The sequence below is a fragment of the Rosa rugosa genome, chromosome 1 (assembly GCF_958449725.1).
Source record: "Rosa rugosa chromosome 1, drRosRugo1.1, whole genome shotgun sequence".
NCBI lineage: Eukaryota > Viridiplantae > Streptophyta > Magnoliopsida > Rosales > Rosaceae > Rosa > Rosa rugosa.
In genome coordinates this window covers 64802554-64826280 of record NC_084820.1, presented here as the reverse complement: position 1 = coordinate 64826280, position 23727 = coordinate 64802554, and the positions used below count along the sequence as shown (strand labels likewise).

Genomic DNA, 23727 nt, shown 5'->3' with positions numbered 1-23727 from the left:
TTAAATGGATTTAACTGAGGTTTTTGATTTGCTTTATGTTTTGGTTTTAGGGTTTAGGGTTTGTGTTATGATGCCGGTGATGGTTACAATCCAACGTGATTGAGGTGTAGTGGAAGCGAGACCCTGTTTTGCAGGGAGAACCTACTCGTGGAAGCTATGTTCCATTGACAGAAACTTTTGTGACTGAGGCATTTTTACTACAATGCTTTTAATTGAAAGATTTTGTGACTGTGTTTTGTTTAGTTTGGGATTTTGAATTGAGTTTTACTATACTCATAGCTTCTTCAGTAGCTGGTAGAGTCTGAAAAACTCATAAATTGTGTGTTGTCTATCAGCTTCATCTCTAGTTCTATAGAGAGTGGAGTTAAATAACAGCACTACATTTTTTGCTCTAGTAGAATTTCATTGTGAATTTGATTTGATTTTATTGAACTGTTTTTCATTGGCAAATGTTTTACTATTCTGCATACAGAGCAAGATGTTGGAACAAATTGAGTAATTATTAATGCAACAATGTATCAAACTATCAAGATTTTAGAAAAAAAATAGAGCAAGATAAAAAGACGAGAGCTAAGTGAAATTTTTAAGTAGTCAGATTCTAGCAAGGAAGTTTAAGGAATTGAACTTAAATTGACTGATATTATTTCAGTGCTCTGTCCAGGAGCAAGCATGCACTATATGAAACACTTAAAGATATAATTGGGTGATGAACGACCCTCTGAGCTCTGTTTAAATGGACTTGCTTTTGGAACAGTATGTACTGATGAAACTATTAGAACGAGAACTGGTCCGTTCGAGAGCGAAATGGGGCAGTGAATGACTTGGTTTTTTCTCTGCTCTTGTGTCACCCTGCATCACCATTGGTAATGGAATCGGTCCACCTAGTTAGTAACTGTCCTGGTTAAACAATTCTCTGTAACATCCAAGAAAGAACCTAAAGTGGTTGCAATCGGGTTATTCTTCCTCCAGCTAACTCGAGCTCCGTCACTACTTAAACTGTATTCTTTTCTTCCTTGTGATTCTAGCGCCACCAACGATGCACATCCAATTGATCAAGAGGAGAAACCCAAAGCAGAACCTAAACAGATTGCAACTAGATTCTTCTTGCTTTCTCGAGTTCCGTCGCCACTTGGTTGTGTTTCTCTCTTCTTTGTGGTTCTAATGTCACCAAACATATTGATCTGTGGAGGGAGAAAACAGAATTATAAAATTTTGGTTGAAAACTTTTTGAGGTAAATTCCTCATTCCTCGTTCATACTCGACTAAGCTCCAGTTATAAATATTAGAGGTAGAGACTTGATCTGTAAATTTCAGGTATGGAGCCTATTCCATTCACCTACAATGATAAGAGCAAGTTTACCCGTTGAGGTATTAGGTCAATACTATTCACTGTTTTTTGCTTTTCATTTCCACCATCTAGGTTACTGGGTTAGATACTGTTCACAAAAGGTCACCGAATGTCAATTTGTAAGTCACAAAATTGACCCAGAGTGACTTTTGTGAACAGTATCTGACTTAAATGGTGGAAATAAAAGGTAAAAGGCAGTGAAAGTGAAAGTATTGACCCAGTGACCTCAACGGGTGAACTTGCTCCAAGCACTAGGGCGTCAACGGTTACTACCTGCGGTGACCTAGTTTTTCCTCTGCCTTTGCGGCACCTCCAACCATGAGATTGGTCCCAAAAGGACCGTGCGGTCTTGTCTGGCCATTGCTTAAGATCCACCACCCTCCATAATCGTTCATGTTGTAGTATTGAAGAGGAGAACCGAAACACGCTGGAATTGGGTTATTCCTCCAACCACATTGAGCTTTGTAAAGATTTTCTACTACTCAACCTTGCTTATTTATTTAGCTAGGCTTGATAGAAATGACTCAAGAAAATACGCTCAGAAGAGGAGACTCAATAGCCGAGCAGTAAGAAACCGCAAGCGCAGCCTCGAGGGATACAACCTTGAGGATATATAGCCTTGAGGGGACCAATTCTCAAGAAACTTAATATCGAGTGAGTTAACTACTTCTCCAAAGCATGTGTCGCAAGTAATGGGACGAGAGACTTGCGGCCAAGCACTTGGTCTACAACCTTATACATACAGTGATAGACTCCATCATATGAGGATCGAGTAATATGTGATCTCGAGCCATTGATGTGTACGACCTATCATCGCGGTGCATGTCTCAGCTTGAGAGACGTCCGGTGAGCAAATTGCGGCCCAAGCTGCAAGTAACATTCGGATAAGGTTTGAGGCACTATAAATAGCTTAAAGAGTGGGTATGGTAAGTAATTCAATCACTTATTCTTACTCATTGATAATAAAGATTATGATTTAGGCATCAGAGAGATTTTTACAAGTACCCCCTCTCATCTCCATTGATTAGGGATGATAAAAATCCCCAGCGGGGCGGGGATGGTATTATGATCCCCATCCCCAAACCCGCCCCAATAATATATATATAAAGGGCTAAATACAAATTACTACCCTGTGGTTTAGGTCCAAAATCAATTCAGTCCCTGAACTTCTAATTTCATCAAAAACACCCCTGCACTTTCAATTTTGATCTAATAGGTCCAATTTGTTAGTTTTCCGACAATTGAGTTATTTAACTTGTTAATGTGGATCATATATGGCCTATATTTTATGATGTGGTGTCAAGGTGGTCTGCATTGTCAATTTAGGAGTGAGTCCTACTATTAAAAAAAAAATAGTTTTTCAACAAATAATCCAACTATTTGAAAGAATATTAACGAATTGGACCTATTAGATCAAAATTGAAAGTGCAGGGATGTTTTTGATGAAATTAGAAGTCCAGGGACTGAATTGATTTTGTACCTAAACCACAGGGTACTAACTAGTATTTAGCCCATATATAAATTTATTGGATACCCACCCCTAATAGGGGGAGAATTCGGAGACAATTGGGGAATGGTGATGGGGATCCCCAATCCCCGCTATCTAAGATTGGGGATGGGGCGGGGATGGTATTATGATCCCCATCCCCAAACCCGCCCCAATAATATATATATATATATATATAAATTTATTTTTTATAATATAAATCATAAATATATACATTTACTACTTTACTTTAATGACTACACTTTTACTTTAATAGTGTTTTGACTTTTGCACTCACTGAATTATGATGTATGAATTTAATCATATTAAATTTATTTGTTATTGATTTTAAAAAAGGCAATATAAGAAAAAATTATTTTATTTATTAAATTCTTATTAGGGATTTGGGGCGGGCTTGGAGGCTTAGTCCCCAATGGGGATGGGGACGGGGAATCCCCAATATATTTTTATTGGGGATTGGGGAGGGGATGGGATAGAAAATGATCCCGGGGATGGGGATGGTATTGTGATCTCCATTCCCAACCCGCCCCATTGCCATCCCTACCATTGATCATTGCAATCTATTTAAAAAAAAAAAAAAAAAAATCCTTAGCCCACCTTACATATGTCAGTGAGAGTTGAACCTATGACTTTTTACAATGTTGGAATTATAACTTACCAACAGGTCACAACTCACCAACAATGCAATCTAAGTTAAGCTTTCATTCGACGATGCTTGAGAAAGACTAGCTCGACGATGTTTAGCTCGAGGAAGATTAGCTTAAGGAAGGTTTGCTCCAGGGCGACTTGTTGTTTATGGTACCTCCATCCTCTTCTCTGACGATGAGTGTATGCTTCTCAATAATTTGTGGAGGGAAGTTACAAATTGTTTGGCTCCAATTTTGCTGCAGCTGGTCAACAGTCTCTTTTCTTGCGCGGGCTTGCCAGCACCTTTCGGGTGCGGTCGTTGGGGGTGTCTCTTGACCTGACTTCTTTTGAGCGACTGTAGACGAGGAGAGCACCAACCTTGTCGCAGGATTCTTTATGCCTCGTGCTGGAGGACTTTGTCTTGTGTCACCAAGTCGATACTCAACGTTGTAGGTTAAGCAGAGCGAAATCACCGGGAAGTAGAGAGAACTTGCTAAAGCGTGACTTTAGCTTGGTTGGTTTGCGAGGGCGTTACCCTTGTTTGGCTGGTTCCGTAACCGTTGTGGTCGCGGTACTATAGTCGGCTCCCGAGGAGACTAGGACCGAAGCACGTTGACAGAGGGTTTGGTGGCACTGACAGTCTACTCTTGAGAAGACTAAGACTGGAGTGTGATCACCGGTAAGAGAAAGAGAGGAGTTGCTCTTAGAGAGGGGTTGCTCTAGAGAGGCTTGGATAATCTTAGAGATTGTTGTTGTGAATTGTGTGTGTTGAAGTGTTTCATTGTAACCTCTATTTATAGGCTACCATGCCAAAGTAGTTGGCCTTAAACAAATGATAGTGGAGCATTAATTGGAGATAAGAAATGATGAATTTTGGAGATAAGAGATAAGAAATGATGAATTTTGGAGATAAGGAAGCATAATTGGAGATGAGGAATGATGAATTTCGGAGATAAGGAGATAAGGAAGCATAATTGGAGATAAGGAATGATGAATTTCGGAGATAAGGAGATAAGGAAGCATAATTGGAGATAATGAATGATGAATTTTGGAGATAAGGAAGCACTTTCGGCTCCTTTATTCCTTCAATTATATCTCCATCAAGAATTCAGATTTTGACCGTGATTTCTTCATAACAAATGTTCAAATATGAGTGTAGATCATCCTGGTAAAATTTAAGAGCTTTTGGTATAGTGGTTGGGCCGGAAACGCTGCTGGACCTCTTACAAGTCTAGTTTTCCAGTTTTACTTCTGCAGAAGATTGGGCTGATTGTTTGAAGGCTTTCCACTCAAAACTAGCTCTGGCACTCTTCATAGGAAATGATCATTGGGATGTCTAGATTTAATCTGGAAAGTTTTAGCTCATTTGGATTTCATTTGGTTAGTCTGCCACCCCTCCTTCCTTGTTTAGCTCGGTTTCTCCTAGCCGAAGTAGGAAAATGTGCTAAAGTTGACTTTTCATGCTTCCATGCTTCCATAGTAGGCTTTATTTAGCCTCTGAATATATATTTTGAACTTGTCGACAATATATAGCTTGAGCCACTGACATTGGCTCAATTTCTCCAAAACACGCCTTGTCAGGCCAAAATGCTCATTTTGGGTCCAAACATTGCCCCCCAGACCTCGAAGTCAAAGGTCTTCGTCTTGACTGAAGAGGTCATGAATCAGCACTACACTTATAATGTTGTTGCTCCAAAGCCACTTGTATTGGCTTGACTGATATTACTTGACTGATTCCATATAGGCCTCTAAATAGGCCATAAAGCTTGAATGCCACAATCTGAATTGCCTTTGTCATGAACTGACGATTTCTTTGCCAACTTTATTGCCCCCCATGGATCTGATGTCTGGTATCCTTTGGGCAACCTTACTGAAATGGCCAGGTGGGGGAGGGCGAACAAGAGAGGCAGAATCCATTTTGGCATGAGCTACTCCCACATAGTGGTTTAGGCCCATTTGCACGCACTTCTGGATTCAAGAACCTGTCATGAACGTTGTCCCATTTCTAGACACCATTTCACATAGGCTATACTTACTAAGATGAGAAAGGTCATACGTGTGAAGATAGTTCAACAAGTGTTAATAAAAGCTGCGCTTAACCTTAAGGGACCTGAACTAGGCACCAATAAGGAGTTTAGGCCAATATTAACAAAAGAGACTTCACCTATTCCGTTATGATTCACAACCCCTTACGACCACTTGCTGGTCTAAATTCTCCCTATCAAGAGCTTCAAAGGACTTGTACTCCTGCATATTTTGCGGGCGTCGAATTCCTTCGTATGCGCACAAGCCTTAACTCGACATCAAAGTCAAATGGCCTCCAAATATATATTAGAAATTAGGTTCAAGCCACAGCTAGGCCAGACACTACCTTCGCATCTAGCGATGCACAATCTTGAACTCTTTTTGTATTTTCATTTTTCTCTTTTTTTTTTTTTTTTTTTTTTTTTTAATGAAAAGAAAACTAGAAACGAAAAATTAACAGACAATTAAAAGTAAAGAAAGAAAGAAGCTAGCAGCACCATGTTTGGCTAACCTCTAGAAAACCACGGGGGAGGCCATCTATGCTTCACTCCAAGCTCCGATATATCAAAATTTGTAGGGTAAAAATCCCTCCTGTGAGAGCTTTTAGGAAAAGAACAAAGATACTTCTCGTTGAAGAATTTGGAGGAATTTGGCTCGTGAGAGGGGTAATCTTGCCCCCCAAGTATCTTTGTTGGTTGACGAGGCATAATCTTCAATTGCAATTTGGGAGATGACGGTGTCCCAAGATCGGCTTTGTCGCTAACTGTCGCCAACTTCTCTTGATCAAAGGGATGATCATGGGTCATATCTTGCCCCCCATGCATCTGATCAGTAGCCACGTATTTGGCTTGATCAGTGGAGAAATCAGATATTTGTTCAGAGACAATTGTATTGTCAGAAGAACAATCTTGTTGATGACATTTTCCATGCACAGCCTCTGTGTAAGGCTGTGACTTACCAGTGAGACCCTTAGGTTGATTGTCACCTATAAGAAGTTAGTCTCAGAAACGACCTCTTCGCGAGCAGGTTCTTGACGTTCCAATTCGCCTTGTGTTTGTTGTGCCCCCAACTCGAGCCTCTTGACCGAAATCGTGAACTCATCGAGCCGTCGACGGTCCTCCACGAAGGCTTTTCTCAGATTCTCATGGTATGCGGTAGAATTCTTTTGAATGATATCAAGCCGCTCTTCTATGCTCGCATTCTCTGGAATGGGAATGGGCACATAGCCTTCTATCATCGCCTCGTCATCTGCAGCAGCAGCGTCACAATCAGTTTTATGCGGCTTATAACTGGAGGCTTTGCGCTTTGAGAAGTTTAGGAATTTGCACTTCTTCTTCTTAAGAAAAACAGGCATGACTTCAGAAATTTCTTTTGGTAAAGATTTTCCTCTGGCATCCCAATGATGGTGACCACAAAAAGACTCTGGTGTAGTCCCACTGGGCGTGCCAAAATGTTTGGCTCCAATTTTGCTGCAGCTGGTCAACAGTCTCTTTTCTTGTGCGGGTGTGCCAGCACCGTTCGGGTGCGGTCGTTGGGGGTGTCCCTTGACCTGACTTCTTTTGCGCGACTGTAGACGAGGAGAGCACCAACCTCGTCGCAGGATTCTTTGTGCCTCGTGCTGGAGGACTTTGTCTTGTGTTACCAAGTCGATACTCAACGTTGTAGGTTAAGCAGAGCGAAATCACCGGGAAGTAGAGAGAACTTGTTAAAGCGTGACTTTAGCTTGGTTGGTTTGCGAGGGCGTTACCCTTGCTTAGCTGGTTCCGTAACCGTTGTGGTCGCGGTACTATAGTCGGCTCCCGAGGAGACTAGGACCGAAGCACGTTGACAGAGGGTTTGGTGGCACTGACAGTCTGCTCTTAAGAAGACTAGGACTGGAATGTGATCACCGGTAAGAGAAAGAGAGGAGTTGCTCTTAGAGAGGGGTTGCTCTAGAGAGGCTTGGATAATCTTAGAGATTGTTGTTGTGAATTGTGTGTGTTGAAGTATTTTATTGTAACCTCTATTTATAGGCTACCATGCCAAAGTAGTTGGCCTTAAACAAATGATAGTGGAGCATTAATTGGAGATAAGAAATGATGAATTTTGGAGATAAGAGATAAGAAATGATGAATTTTGGAGATAAGGAAGCATAATTGGAGATAAGGAATGATGAATTTTGGAGATAAGGAAGCACTTTCAGCTCCTCTATTCCTTCAATTATATCTCCATCAAGAATTCAGATTTTGACTGTGACTTCTTCATAACAAATGTTCGACTATGAGTGTAGATCATCCTGGTAAAATTTCAGAGCTTTTGGTATAGTGGTTGGGCTGGAAACGCTGTTGGACCTCTTACAGGTCTAGTTTTCCAGTTTTGCTTCTGCAGAAGATTGGACTGATTGTTTGAAGGCTTTCCACTCAAAACTAGCTCTGGAACTCTTCATAAGAAATTATTATTGGGATGTCTAGATTTAATCTAGAAAGTTTTAGCTCATTTGAATTTCATTTGGTTAGTCTGCCGCCCTTCCTTCCTTGTTTAGCTCGGTTTCTCCTAGCCGAAGTAGGAAAATGTGCTAAAGTTGACTTTTCATGCTTCCATGCTTCCATAGTAGGCTTTATTTAGCCTCTAAATATATATTTTGAACTTGTCGACAATATATAGCTTGAGCCACTGACATTGGCTCAATTTCTCCAAGACACGTCTTGTTAAGCCAAAATGCTTATTTTGGGTCCAAACACAAATTATTGGGTAAATTTTTGTGGTAAATTCTTCATTTCTCGTTCATATTTGAACTAGGCTCCAGTTATAAAAATTATAAACGAGGTAGAGATGAAACCATTGCCACCAGTTTCACTCTTTTCAGTGATGGTTGACCGGTGGTGCATAGAATGTGAAGTTAGTGTCTCTGTTTCATGTGTGTTAGTGTCAGAGCATTAAAGCGTTCGAAATGTGAAGTTGTTTCAACCCCCAGAGCACCCGCCATAAACCGGTTACTGGTACAAATAACATAAAGAAATGTAACCAACGTTTATTGGAAAAAGCAACCAAAAAGATTTGGGACAACTTCAGGAAATTTCTCGGGCAATATGAAAGGCAAAGGCTAGACCAAGGTAATTTCTTGGGCAAAAAAAATTGGATTAACTTAGCCAATAATGAATAGGAGCAGTTTTATCTCTATACCAATCTCATTGAACATCACACTTGGAACTGCTAACATTCAACCCCGAAGACCGACAGAATCCAAGAAAGCCAAATGAGCAACACTAGTAGAATTGATATCACCATTGCAAATAACCATGAGGGACAGTGGCTAGTGGAATCATACTGATAGTAGCCTTGAGGAAATACAGTATCACATTTACAAGTGGATCATTCAGCAATGTTTATTTCCAAATCTTAAGATTAACTCGCAACAAAGTTTGATTCCTACTAAAATATGTTTATCAAAAGACGGGCTAAGCTAGGTCTGATTATAACGAATTCCGCAAGGAATAAACTCAATCACTGACTTGGAATCACCTTCAAGCAAGTCTTTAACCTTGAATTTAGTACTGAACAAGCATGTGATATATATGCTTGCTTACTTAAGTGGCAATCTTAGGAAATTACTGTTGATATCTTAGCAAGTTTACAATCATAATCTGTTATGAAGATTGATGTCTGGAATCTGATTCAACTTTTCTTCAAATGAGAAAAGCTGTGAAAGGGTTTCCTATTTGTTATCATTTTAATAATGGATGTCCTTAGTATTTGTATTTAGGGATTCAAATTTGCTCATCACTAATACTTTGGTGGTGATACCACCACTCAATATAAAACTGTCATGTGTTATAAAACATAATAATAATTAATCATGATGTTTTATTAAAAAAAATATTTTAAGTATTAAATGAATTTTATATGACGTAACAAGTTTTAATAGGGGAAATTAAGATTAAGGTGTTTTCAACCTTTTAAGTTTTTCCTAATAGACCTAGCCGCTCTGCTAGGGTTTAATCGTGAACTTCTCGGTTTCCGATCAAAATTCCCAAACTTATTGGCCATGGCCACTGCTAGCCTTCTGGCTAAATGGATCTTCCTCCTCGTCACTTTCATTCAACCGATGGTGCTGTGTGGGGGTTCTTTGGAGTTTGGAGATGGTGTATCAAGCCCAGAGCAACGTTTGGTCACTGACAAGGGTTGGTGGATCGCGAAGACTCTAGTGCGACTTTTTGATGGCTTTCGACCGGGGCTTCTTGGTCTGGATTTGACTGCTACAGGTGATTATGCGTATGGTAGCGGTAATCTCAAAATGATGAAGATCGACGTGATCGGGTTCAGAGGGGGACAGACTGGTGTTGGGGTGATTGCCAACCACTTTTCTATTCTGCTTCGATTTGCGCTCGTTGGAGAGGTTAGCGGCTGGGAAGGGCTGCTTTGGAAGGATCTATCGCGGTGCTATGCGGCGGGGACGTATGGTGGAGGAGGTGGTGATATGGAGTTTGGTGATTGCAGGCCGGCGGACAAGGTTGGTCGAGGTGATTCTACTGTAATTGGTCTGGGTGGTCTGCGATGTCGAGGTCCTCTAGCAGCGGCGCAGTTGTCCGGTGGTGGTGGTCTGAAATTTCATGTGAAGGCTGCGGTCACCAGAGGCGAAGGGCACGGTGGCGTCTGGGCTTCTGGCGTTCAAGGGTGCGGCGGAACCTCTGTTTTTTCCAAAGCTAGGACTGATTGGGCCAGCTGGGCCTCGAACCTGGGCTTCTTGGCCATCCTCTTCAGGCTAGGGTTTATACTGCTTTGGGCTACCCATTGGTTGTGGGGTTGGTCGGATTGGGCCTCTACGGCCCTAGTTAATGTTTAAATATTTGTTAGGTCACAAAGATTATAATTTCTGAGGGTTTTTTATAGGGCTGGATTCGGTACTAAACCGATCCATTTTTCCCCAAACCGTTGCCGAACCGACCTCCGTCGGTATCAACATTTTCAAACCGCCACCGATCCGAATAATCGGTATACCGACAAGTCGGTAACCGAAAATCTCGATTTGGTATCGGTAGGTAACCGGTAATTACAAGCAAACTCCATGAATTGAGAAGAAGATGGCTTGCAGATCTGTTGGAGAAGACGATGAAAAAAACAGGGAAGACAAAGAAGAAAGAGAAGAATTGAGAGGGCATGTTCTTCCTCCATCGAATTAGCAGAGGCTGTTGAGGCTCACGCTCCAAGCCTAGCGTCGTTACTTCGACGCCGATCCCCACCACTCTCACCCAGCTCCGTCATCGAGTATAACGCCAGTGAAGGAACAAAAAAAATATACAGATCGAAGAACTAACAATCCCATGGTGAAAACGGGATTTTGGTGATTTGGGTTTTTGAGGTTTTGATTTATTTGTAAGAGTTGAAATGGTTGCTTGTGTGATTCTGGAATTGTTGATTGTTTCCAGAAAGAAATTCTGGAATGAGAGAGAAGACAATGCTGGAATGATGGGTTTTAGCTTTTCATTTTGGTTTTTTACTTCTATCGCTTAAGAAACTAATAAATATAAAATTTGTAGACAATATGCTGACAGCAACTCGTAGTGCAGTGGTTGAGATTAGAATCTCTGTCTATGAGAAGAGGAGTTCGAGTCGCGCCTACAACCAATTTTCATTTTATATATATATTGTGTAAGACACTAATAAATGTAAAATATGTACATATAGTAATGAGAGCAACTCGTGGTCCAGTGGTTGGGATCAGAGTCTCTGTTTGAGGGGAAAGGGGTTCGAGTCCCGCCTTCGACAAATCATTTTGTATATATATTGTGTATATATACATTATGTATCCGGTATGGCGTATACTCGGTCGGTACGGTATACCGACGGTATGCCATACACCATACCGTAGCCGAGCCGAAGGGAGCCATACGGTACGGCTGAGCCGAGCCGGAAGTCGGTAGGCCGAGATTTCGGCCCAAATCGGTTCGGGCCGGTTCGAAAATCAGCTAGTTCGGTTGCTTCGGCCCAAAATGCCAGCCCTAGTTTTTTATCTTGCTTCGGAGGTTACTGGTCTTTGTTTGGAATAATGGTGCGTGAATTGTCTAAAATGTGGGTGTACTGGAGGTATATTGGGTTCTTGTTCTTGTTTAGGATAGGAGTCTCAGGCTACTCTGAGAAACGATTCTTTCTGTCGACTCTTTAGGGGTGTTTCGTTTTTGTACTACTTACTGAATCTATATAATGGGCTGACCTCTTTTGATCAAAAAAAAAAAAAAAAAAAAAATTTAATAGGGTGATAATATCATTACAAAATAAAAATGATAAGCAAATTTGATTCCGTGTATTTAGATAGTTCTATTTCACAGTTGTTTCTCCAACCCCCCATTCAGATCAATAATAGCTGGATATCTCATTCATGATTCATCCAATAAAGATAGTTGCAGTGGTTGCCTGGTCGGTAGCAAGTATGATTGTGCCAACCAATTGACCATTGCTAGCGACTCATCGTCTCTTTCCATTTTATAAATTAGGGAAAATGCTCGTTTACCCAATTTTATAAGTTGTTGCTCCACCAACTGTTTTTTAACCTCATTTACCCAAAACACTCTAAGGGATTATTTCCCCTTTACCCAATTAATTCTTTTTTCTTTTTTTTTTGAGACTTTTTTGCCCTCTCCTTCTTTCTCACTTAGAGAGAGAAGTCACCCTCCACCTTGCTGTGCTCCGGTGACCAGTGGCCGGCGCGGTCTCCGGCGACCGGACTCCGGCGAACGGTGACCGGATTCCGGCGACCGATGACCAGATTCCGGGAACCGGTAACCGAAATCCGGCGACCGATGACCGGAATCCGGCTATTATTGCCCCCCAGTAATCATATTACTGCCCCCCAGTAATCATATTATTGCCTCCCAAAAATCATATTATTGCTGTCCAGTGAATTGTATGAACTCCCAAAACCAAAATGAATACACTGCAGGCACAATTGATCAATTTATAATCATATTATTGGCTCCCAATAATCATATTATTGCCCCCAATACAAAGTCCAATGTCTCTACTGCCTCCCAATAGACCACCAAAAATGCACCATTTTGTATGATTCACAGATAATTTGACTTTAATACACAGAAAACAACAGGTAACTTATCAATACACCACACTATAGTGATCCCTGTCCCTCATTTCAAAGTCTACTGGGGGCCAATAATGTGTCTACTGCCTCATCTTCGTTACCAACAGACCCAACGTTTTGCTCATTATCCATAACCATCTCCACAACACAGTTCTTCAATTCGTCTTCGGTGACCTTCGACTCCGCCACATCGTTTCTAGGCTCGTCGTCGCTCATTACATCCACCACATCGCTCACCGGAAGCTCATTCTCAGCCTTCCTGGCCCGGGTCTGGCCAAACGAACAGGTGACCTCCGCCTGAGCCAAATCAAGGTCAATTCGTGCTTCAGCCCCGGTCGTTCACCGGCGGGAAGCTCTACATGCAGAATGACCTCAACATGTCCGCCGCGACCTCGACTTGCTGCTCAGATCTGGCATCCTCCACCAGTCAAACGCCACCTCCGCCATCTCGCCCCTCGCCGCCGCAAACGATGAGTCACGCAATCACCGTCGAGGCCTCATCAGCGACCCGGAAAACACCTCCTCTGTTTCGGTCTTCATCGGCGCCTTCTCCGGCGACGCAGAACCACTCGATTGGCGCCTCCTCCATTTGCCGCTACTTCTGGAAATATTACGCCATGCCGGAGTCGAGAGAGAGAGAGAGAGAGAGAGAGAGAGAGAGAGAGAGAGAGAGAGAGAGAGAGAGAGAGAGAGAGACACGTCTGAGAGGAAGAGAGAATATGATAGGAGAGTAATTTTTTAATTAAAATAAGGGTATTACTGTCAAATACTGTTAGATTGAGTAAATGGGGTTAAAAAACTCTAGGTGGAGTAAGTGGGCAATTTTTAGGCTAAAATTGGGTAAGTGGTCACGGCCCCTATAAATTACTCATGAAATTAAGCAAACAAGATTCACGAAAATAGTCATCATTTTTGAAAGAAACTTGATGGAGTAAAAAATATCAACCAAAAAAATGTGTTAGGTGTTTAGTTTTACATTGAAAACAATGAAATTTCGGTCAAAGTGTTTATAATGATTTGAGTTTCTTCACTTCTTTACTAATTGATGATTTCTGTTAAATGATTAGTTTTTTTATTATGTTGCTGAGCGGTTTGCAAAATGTATAAAACGTGATTGCCACAAGTGTTTCACGTCACACAATATATGCTGTCAACCTAATTGATATGAATCTCGCTTCACATTAAAATGCATGTAGAGTTTGGACATCTCTACCTACCGCTGATTCTTATATGCCAAGAATAGGGTATTGCACATTGTATTGGGGGGTTGACTCTCCGTATCGATTTCTTATAGTTCTGATCAGAAGTTGGTCCATTGAATGAATCTCGCTTCAGATTAAAATAAATATAGAGTTTGGACATCTCTACCTACCGCTGATTCTTATATGCCAAGAATGTATTAGGGTATTGCACATTGTATTAGGGGGGCTGACCCTCTGTAACGATTTCTTATAGTTATGATAAGAAGTTAGTCCATTTGATATGAATCTTGCTTCAGATTAAAATACATGTAGAGTTTGAACATCTCTATACTTACCGCCGGTTCTTATATGTCAAGAATGTATTAGGGTATTTCATTTCTTATAGTTCTGATCAGAAGTTAGTCCTCTTTTAACTCAAAAAACGGATCTAATATATCTACTTGTATTGTCAACTTGTTACTCAACACGAAGCATTTTCAGATGATATACTTGTAACTATTACTTCATACATCCGAGTATTTTAACACATGTTTATAGGTAAACTATTCCCATCTAACGATCATGATCTAATCTCTTAATCTGTTTGAAGATTGTAAAGGATTAGGAGGTTCCCCTAATAAGTTAAACTAATTAAATAGGACCAAATGATTAGAAAAATATTAGAAGCACCAGATGTCCAGCTAAAGTCTCACTGCCCACAGGTCCACTATTCTAAACCAGGACAGGGCCCTGGTTTAGCCTCATCCAGTAAACAGCTCAACAACATGCTGCCACGTGTGATCTCAGCTGGTAATAATAATTTAGGATACCAAACAGAGAGGGAAGGCCTGCTCCTTCTCGTAAGTCTTAATCGATCATTCATTTTCCATTGTCTTGAGGAGTCACTCCCACTCTCTCTACCATCCTCCTCTTCTTCTTCTTCTTCTTCTTCTTCTTCTTCTTCTTTAACTCTGGTCAACTTCGTCAAAATGACCATCTCGTCCTTCTTCATCAGAGCTTCAAGAGCTTTCCATGGATACCCTTTTGCTCCCCAGCTTCTACTGCTCGGGACTATCAGGTTCCCAATTCTCTCTCTTTTCCACTGTGTTATTGATATTCATTTTCATCTCATCATTTCTTGGCTACCATGTTTCTCTTTTGATCTGTTTGAGCTCTGGACTAGAACAAGAGACAGAAACAAAACCCAAATGTCAAACTTTGCTTTGTTGTCTTCATGAAACGAAATTAACATATGATTCATGAACTCCAAATCTCGTTTTTCCTTCACCTACCAGGCACTTGGTTACTGAGAAATTGGAATATTAGTGGAAATAAAGTTTAATTTTTGAATCTTGGAGTATTAAGCTGGACATAATCAATCCAATTTTCAACCCCAAGATTTGCAATTTTTAAGATTATCTATCAAGTTTGGTCCTGTCATGTGATCTGGCGCTGTAAGAGGAAATAACTGTTGATATCCATTAACATGATAATCATTTCGAAATAATAGTTAATGTGCAAGAGGTACATTAATTTCTGTTTTGCCATAATTTACCAGTTACCTCAAAATGATGTCTTTCAAACAGATTCTAGCTCTGGCAGTAGTCCAAATAACTATTTACAAGATCCAGTGTCCAAATCTCTGCCAGAAATTACACTATTTCTGGCTGTTGATTGTATGCACCTTCATTAGTCTTTTACTTTTTTTTTTGGTGGATTATTCCAGCGTGTAACTATGCACTTTGTTTTTTTTTCTTTTGGATTAGTGCAGTGGTGGAGGTGTTGTGGCGTATGCAGAATCACAGTCAGATGTTGGCTCTCCTCTTATTGATTCTAATCAGAATGAGATTAAGAAAAAGAAAGTGTTGGTTCTTGGGACAGGATGGGCTGGTACTAGTTTCCTTAAGCATGTGGATGCTTCACATTATGATGTTCAGGTTGTATCACCCAGAAACTATTTTGCGTTTACCCCTTTGTTACCTAGTGTCACATGTGGAACGGTTGAAGCACGAAGCATAGTAGAACCAGTGCGTAATATTATAAAGAAGGTTAGTGACACATTCGAAAGCGTCTAGATTTCTTGCCATGACATTCGTTGTTACATTCACATTTTGATTGCTCTGAGGTTTAAAAAAAAAAAAAAAACAATCTACTTATTGCTTTCATGTCATGGCAGAGAAGTGGAGAGATCAAATATTATGAAGCAGAATGTATCAAGATTGATGCTGCAAATAAGAATGTTCACCTCCGGGCTAATACTGATAACCCATTGATAGGAACTCCTGATTTTTCCCTGGAATATGACTACTTGATCGTAGCTATAGGAGCACAAGTAAACACGTTTAACACCCCTGGGGTAAAGGAGAACTGTCATTTTCTGAAGGTACGGTCAATTCATCTTCAATCTAGTTGAGCTATGCAGCATTTAATCTTGTCAACACCTTCCTGCTTGTTTAAATTTTTCAAATGAGATCTTATATCCTGAAGCTTGTCAAGAAAATCAAGTTGCTCGTAGTCTTCTTCTATGAGGTTCTGATCTGTGATTACTTAAATATGTATCTTTGACCCTCCGCATGCAGGAAGTAGAAGATGCTCAGAAGATTCGTACCAGTGTTATAGATTGCTTTGAAACTGCTGTACTTCCAGGTCTTAGTGAAGAGGAGCGGAGGAGGAATCTTCATTTTGTAATTGTTGGAGGGGGTCCTACTGGGGTTGAATTTGCTGCAGAGCTGCATGATTATTTCCAAGAAGATTTAGTCAAGTTATATCCTATGGTTAAGGATCTTGTGAAAATAACATTAATCCAAGCAGGAGATCATATCTTGAACATGTAAGAAAGCATCCACTCACATTTTTATTTATTTTTTGTTTCTTTTGGAGAAGTTTTGATGGCTACAGTTAGAATATGGAATATAATATCTCTTTATCATGGAAGTTCACCTCTTTTATAGCTAGTTTGAAACTTTTCTAATTTCACAAAGCAGATACCATGTTCACAAAATGACTTATTAAATATTATTTTCTTATTGTAGGTTTGATGAAAGAATTAGTAATTTTGCTGAGACCAAATTTCAAAGAGATGGTATTGATGTTCAAACAGGATGCCGGGTTGTCAGTGTTTCAGACAAGGAAATCAAAGTGAAAGTGAAATCAAAGGGAGAGGTCTGCTCTGTTCCACATGGATTGGTGGTGTGGTCTACCGGCGTTGGGACTCGTCCAGTTGTGAGAGACTTTATGGAACAAATTGGACAGGTTTGTTCCCCAAATTTTATGCACATACAAAGAGTCAAAGACTGAGAAATCCAGAATTCACAACCTAATCAGTTGGTATTGACACTTATGGAACATCTTATTCTTTCCCTGTCTCTATGAACTGATTGAATCCACATTCGTAAGTCAATTAGAATTGTCACCTTGGTTGACATGTCAATTATAATTTGTGTTCTGCTCCATGTGCAGGCTAATAGACGTGTTCTAGTAACTGATGAATGGTTGCGTGTAAAGGGTTGTGATGATGTGTATGCCATTGGTGACTGCGCTACAATTGATCAACGTAAAATCATGGTATGAAAAACCTTTACCTGTCAGACCTGTCAGAAAGTATGTAGCATATTTGACTTTGGAATGTTTTCTCATAACTTGGTCTTGCCTTGTAATATTGAGCAAAGCTGGTATTTTTTTTTTTTTTTTTTTGAAATGGCAAAGCTGCTCTTTTGAACTGTATTGTTTGTTTCTTAATGGGGAACGGTTGGAAGTTGGAAATCAGGGTCGACCATATTTATATTGTAATACACTTTTAATTAATTAGTATCGTCATATGTAGGAAGATATCGTGGCCATATTTGCAGCTGCGGACACAGACAACTCTGGTACCTTAACAGTTGCTGAATTCCGAGATGTAGTTGACGACATAATCATTAGGTATCCCCAAGTGGAAAATTATTTAAAAAGCAAGCATCTGCAAGATGTGACAGATCTATTGAAAGATTCCGAGGGGAATGATAGGAAGGAAGTGAATATTGAAGAATTTAAATTAGCCCTCTCTCTAGTGGATTCACAGAGGAAGAGTCTGCCTGCAACTGCACAGGTATGTCTTCAATCTGGTTGGAGCAAATATTTGTCTTGGGTTTTAGATATAAGTTGATGTCACCATAATATGATATATATATACAACCTTTTGTATTCAGGTTGCTGCTCAGCAGGGTACATATCTTTCTAATTGCTTTAACCGGAGAGAGCAGTGTGAAGCAATTCCTGAAGGTCCTCGACGTTTTAGAGGTTCTGGACAACATTACTTTCTTCCCTTCAGGTATGCAGTACATTTCAATCGTCTCACTAGAACTATTTAGAAAGCATTATAAAAATTCTCAAGAAAAAAAGAAAGAAATGAAAAAAAAAAATTATCTAATTTCTTCTTCTACGTCATAACGACATTAGATAAATGTAGTCCTGGGATAAACTACGGTTAATTGGTGACGACAGTTATTTTCATTGGGCTGAAAATTGTAAAAGTAATAGCAAAATCTGATTAGGAACCATGCGGTGTTAGGATCTCCTATTACTTTTACCAAACAGTCCTAGAAAATGCTTTTTGTTGATGGCCTTCATTTGCCCTAAGGAGCAGTAGTTTTGTTTGTTAGATAGGTTATCGTCCTCCACACAGAGATTTCTTCTGTTTCGGTCACAGGCCAAGAGTAATGAAGAGTGGTACATAGTGAAGTTGCTTCTATCAGTTCTATGCCATTATCTATCTTTCTTCTCTTTCCTAATTGCTAATAAGTCTATGGTAACTTGTGAATGACTAGGTACAAGCATTTCGGGCAATTTGCTCCATTGGGGGGTGAGGAAGCAGCAGCAGAGCTGCCTGGGGACTGGGTTTCCACGGGTCACAGCACTCAATGGCTCTGGTATTCTGTATATGCAAGGTGATCCTTCATATATTTGTTTACTCTTTGAATAAAATGTGCATATTTAGTATTGAGTCTGATCAATATTTTTCCTTTTGATTTCTCAGCAAGCAAGTGAGCTGGCGTACTAGGGTCCTAGTGGTATCTGATTGGACCAGAAAATTTATTTTTGGGAGAGATTCAAGCCGTATTTAAGGATGAAATATATTTCTGGCCTAATTTGTCATCAGTGTTTGCACATGCTTTGTACATACGTTCATGTGTTGTGTTTGAGAGGGATTTCTCTAGCTTGTAAAGCAAAAATGATTCATGGTGGATTCTTTAATTTTTTTTTTTTTTGTGCTTTTTGGTCGTTTATTCGGATTTGGACAAAGAATGGGACTGTCATTTATACCTTTCTATGATACTAATCAAGTTATAAGAAATAAAATTTCAACCGTTCAACAACTTCTGTGAGGTACATGGTACATGTTCTATTAGTCCTATAATAATACATGTTCAACAACCAATTAGCTATTACTATAGTAATAATTTTCAACATTATATTAGATAAGATTACTGTAGTTATCGACATATGCATTTACAAGATCTCCATGCTCGAAAAAGATCGAACATTTTCATTTCTCTCGGAGTATGTTGAACAGAGATGAGATGATTTTGATTTGCTCTCATCGTCAAAAGGGGATCGGAAGACTGCCGACCAGTACGTCGTAATGTGGTCAAAAAGATCCCTGTCTTTGACAAGTACACGTGTGGCGGTTGATGACGTATCACAATGGCTGTCGTTTGTACTTGGAATATCTGTTCTAAATTGCTTATAAATACAGTTTCTTCTTTTTTTTTTCAAAAAAAAAAAAAATTCCCTGTCTTAGACAAGTACACTTTGTCCTACTTTCCCGGTTCGACAAGTCAAACATCGGACCCAGAAGAATAGAGTATCTCCGGTTACGTGACAGTTACTCCTTATGGTTCGGTCCCTCGTACTAGGTAATAAACCCTCACTACTCTCTCACGTACCAGCAAAACCAGAAACTGTCCAAATCAAAAGGCATATAAAATGCACTGCGATTAAGTTCGTTATCTTTCTCCTTTTGAAGAAAGAACTGAAAATTACGTTTCAAAAAAAAAGAAAGAACTGAAAATTCAAACAGAGGTTTCATAATGTGGGGAGCTTCATTCTATGAGAGAGCCTCTAGGCTTTTTCAGCAATACCCCTCCCTATCTAAGCTTCTTGTTGTTGCTACAGTCAGGTCATTCAACCCTCCATAACCTGCATCACATTTGTATAGTTTTTAGTACAGGCTTTAAAAGGGTTATATGCTTGATCTTTTCGTCTAATCTTCGCAGTTATTAGTGTTTATAGTGTTGAAGAAATATGTTTCTGTGTAGATTGTTTTAGTATCGTTTGTAGTACAGGCTTTAAAGGGTTACAGGCTTGATCTTTTTGTCTAATCTTCGTTGTTATTACTGTTTATAGTGTTGGAGAAATATGAGACATAAACGATGAATCGTTTTAGTATCGTGCACGTACTAAAACATGGATCTGCAATGTTTAAGAGAACTCCTAAGAACTTTGTTAAGGGGATTAGATCGAAAGCATATTAGCTTGAATGACAAATGGGGAGAGAAATGAAATAATTGGAATTACTGATTTATTGTAGCGTGTACACATGTTATTTCCACTTTTCCTTGGATTTGGGACACTACATTTTATCCTCTCTTTTTTCATGGAACATTATGGCACAACTATGGATGAAATTCTACATAACTGTATCTCGATTTCTTATCGGCTGACTTGCACAGTTGCACTTCTACATTATGCAGTGGGGGAAGTCTGGCGGCATTTCATGAAGGCAGACCATTCCATAGTCGTACTGCGTATGCTGAAGCAGCTCAGTCTGAAGGCGAATCGAAGAAAAAAAAGGTGGTGGTACTTGGAACTGGTTGGGCTGGTGTCAGTTTCTTGAAGAATTTGAAGAGTTCCTCTTATGATGTTGAAGTGGTGTCCCCTCATAATTATTTTTTGTTCACTCCTCTGCTACCGAGTATTACTTGTGGCACAGTCGAACCACGCAGCATTGTCGAGCCAATTCGTAGTATTACTAAGAAGGTATTACCTGCATACAGAAGAATCAAAATATGGGGTTCATTGGATGACAATTTCTATTGACCAATTACCAATACATAGACTTTGACTACTTGCTAGCTTCTGTTTTCTCTATTCACAAAATGGTTTACTTGGTGAAAGATGCACCTTATAAAGTAAACCGTTTTGTGAACAGAGAACGAAATTAGACAAGGTCGCCTTTTCCTGCAGTATATTGGAAGTAAAATCTTGTTTTAGTACGTTTCGCAGCCTAGGTATTGCAGCATTGTTTGAACACTTCCCCTGCTCAACTGTACAAATAATCTTCACGAGTTGAAAAATTTTAAAACATGTTTCCATTATTTGTCTAGTTCTGCAATTTTGTTTGTAAAAATGTATAGAAATCGACTATTATGTAGTTTGATTGATTGGAGATACTGATACGAGTCAGATGATGACAGCTCTTTCCTTCATCTGATATGGCATGCAGAAAGGCTTAGATGTTCAGTTCAGGGAAGCAGCATGTTACAAAATAGATCCACAGAATAAGAAAGTTTACTGCCGGACAACCCAAGACAACAATTCGTGCGGGAAAAATGAATTTAGTGTAGATTATGACTACCTGATCATAGCCATGGGAGCAAAATCTAACACATTTAACACTCCTGGTGTTGAAGAGCACGCTCATTTCTTGAAGGTATTTATATTCATACTTCTTTTACTTGAGCACTCTTATTTTTAAGATGACTCCACAAACTATGATTCCGCAAGGTGAAGAACAATAAGCTGCTTGGGTTTTAAATGGCAGGCAGTAGAAGATGCCTTGAAGATTCGTAAGTCTGTGATTGACTGTTTTGAAAGGGCAAGTCTTCCATGCATAAGCGAAGAAGAAAGGAAGAAAATTTTGCATTTTGTAGTTGTTGGTGGCGGTCCAGCAGGTGTGGAGTTTGCTGCAGAGCTTCATGACTTTGTAAGTGAGGACTTAGCCAAGTTGTACCCTTCTGTTAAAGATGATGTATCCATTACTTTACTCGAAGCAGGTGATCATATTTTGAACATGTGAGTAATGCATATAAATTTATGTAATTTATGGTATTTCAATGAAGGTACTGGTCAAGTGACTCAAGTTAACTATTATGTGCTTGGTTTGGTCGTACAGGTTTGACAGAAGAATTACAAAATTTGCTGAAGAAAAGTTCTCCAGAGATGGTATTGATGTGAAAACAGGTTCCCAGGTTGTAAAAGTAACTGCCAAGGAAATCTCCACTAAAGAAAGAACAACAGGGCATGTTTCATCTACACCGTATGGTATGTGTCTCTGGGCTACTGGTATCGGGGCACGCCCTGAGATTATTGAATTTATGAAGCAGATTGGTCAGGTTTGTTGCTAATTTGTGCTTTATTTCCAATCACCATGCATGACTTAATTTGGATTTGATATTGAAACGAATCACTGTTCCATTTTTTTGAGCATAGGCTAACAGACGTGTTTTGGCTACTGATGAATGGCTGAGGGTGGAAGGATGTGATGGCGTATATGCTGTAGGTGATTGTGCAACAGTAAACCAACGCAGGATCATGGTATCTACCTACTGGAAGTGTATCTTATGTACTTATTGAATCATCATTCGTTAGTTATATAGTTCATTATTCTCTAACCTTAATTGTTGCAAATTAATATGTTGCCAGGAAGATATTTCACATATAATTAGTAAAGCAGACACAGGCAAGTCCGGTACATTAAGTCTTGAGGAGTTTCATGGAGTTATAGACGACGTTATGGAGAGGTATCCTCAATTGGAGCTTCATTTGAAGAGTAAACAGATGTCAAGTATTCATGATTTACTGAAAAATAGTTCAGAAAAGTATTCCAGTACTGAAGTAGATATTGAGACCTTTAAATCAGCTCTTTCTCAAGCAGATTCTCAGATGAAAAACCTTCCTGCAACAGCCCAGGTGAACTACTATTTTTATATTTAACTCATACATCATATATCCTATATATATCTTTAATTTGTTGATTTCCAAAATTTGAATGTTCTAGGTAGCTGCTCAACAAGGTGCCTACCTTGCCAACTGTTTCAACCGTATGGAGGAGTGTGAGAAGTATCCTGAAGGTCCCCTAAGGTTTAGGGGTGAGGGACGCCACCGTTTTCATCCCTTCAGGTGCCCCTCTAGTAAAGTATATTTTCCAGCATAGTAAAAAAAGACATCAATCTGTGTAATATGCTGTATTTATATTTTAGTGAACATCAGAACATGGTATGCTGTAATTTTCATGTAAAAGCATTATAAAATCGTATATCTATGGCCATTATATTGTTTTCACGGTTTCTATGATACAACTCAAGGTATAAGCATCTTGGGATGTTTGCTCCTCTCGGAGGAGAACAAACTGCGTTTCAACTTCCAGGAGATTGGGTTTCAATTGGTTATAGCAGCCAGTGGCTCTGGTACTCGGTATATGTTAGGTAAAATTTCGATACCTATTTAGTTTCACTTGCTTAGATTTGGTTGTAAGCGTATCGGCGTATCCTGATTCCCGGAATATTTTCTACTTATATTTACAGCAAGCTAGTGAGTTGGCGCACAAGGGTGTTGGTGGTATCTGATTGGGGAAGGCGATTTATATTTGGGAGGGACTCGAGTCGCATTTGAGATGACCGGAAATCAACAAGAACTATGTTTCCATCATTTTGTCTTTCAACGTAGGAAGAGCAATACAGGATTTCATTTCTTATTTACAGTTTCAAACTTGTAATGAAGGTTGAAATGATCATTCTTTTCGTACAACTTTAGTGCAAGCAACTCGCTTTAATTTGTTTCCCACTCGACTATCTGATGTATGCATTTTCCTAGGCAATTCACCTTCAAGCTTGTTTTGTACTTTCGTATCTGTCAAGTCTTATTGCATGTAGAACAAAGGATCAAAATGACATGTAAAAGTGTTTAAACATGCAGTGTCTTCATAAGC

At 39.7% G+C, this 23727-nt stretch overlaps 2 protein-coding genes and 2 non-coding genes across 4 annotated transcripts; all 4 read left to right on the top strand.

The window, feature by feature from the left end:
* Nucleotides 1–72: 72 nt before the first annotated feature.
* LOC133727654 (small nucleolar RNA Z278) lies at nucleotides 73–190 on the top strand. The gene has a single exon (XR_009855331.1). It is a non-coding gene; the product is annotated as a small nucleolar RNA Z278 (small nucleolar RNA).
* Nucleotides 191–282: 92 nt separating this feature from the next.
* LOC133727597 (small nucleolar RNA snoR97) lies at nucleotides 283–385 on the top strand. The gene has a single exon (XR_009855278.1). It is a non-coding gene; the product is annotated as a small nucleolar RNA snoR97 (small nucleolar RNA).
* Nucleotides 386–14631: 14246 nt separating this feature from the next.
* Nucleotides 14632–19000, top strand: LOC133726133 (external alternative NAD(P)H-ubiquinone oxidoreductase B1, mitochondrial-like). Its single transcript, XM_062153607.1, has 10 exons — nucleotides 14632–14838; nucleotides 15532–15808; nucleotides 15937–16143; nucleotides 16340–16590; nucleotides 16793–17012; nucleotides 17220–17324; nucleotides 17584–17847; nucleotides 17948–18069; nucleotides 18566–18685; nucleotides 18775–19000. The coding sequence occupies exons 1-10, from the start codon at nucleotides 14750–14752 to the stop codon at nucleotides 18860–18862; spliced, it is 1743 nt and encodes a 580-aa protein (XP_062009591.1). The 5' UTR covers nucleotides 14632–14749; the 3' UTR covers nucleotides 18863–19000.
* A 715-nt stretch (nucleotides 19001–19715) lies between these two features.
* On the top strand, nucleotides 19716–23546 carry LOC133744748 (external alternative NAD(P)H-ubiquinone oxidoreductase B3, mitochondrial-like). Its single transcript, XM_062172802.1, has 10 exons — nucleotides 19716–19917; nucleotides 20492–20777; nucleotides 21244–21450; nucleotides 21562–21812; nucleotides 21913–22132; nucleotides 22230–22334; nucleotides 22443–22709; nucleotides 22798–22919; nucleotides 23105–23224; nucleotides 23324–23546. The coding sequence occupies exons 1-10, from the start codon at nucleotides 19829–19831 to the stop codon at nucleotides 23409–23411; spliced, it is 1755 nt and encodes a 584-aa protein (XP_062028786.1). The 5' UTR covers nucleotides 19716–19828; the 3' UTR covers nucleotides 23412–23546.
* The last annotated feature ends 181 nt before the right edge of the window (nucleotides 23547–23727 follow it).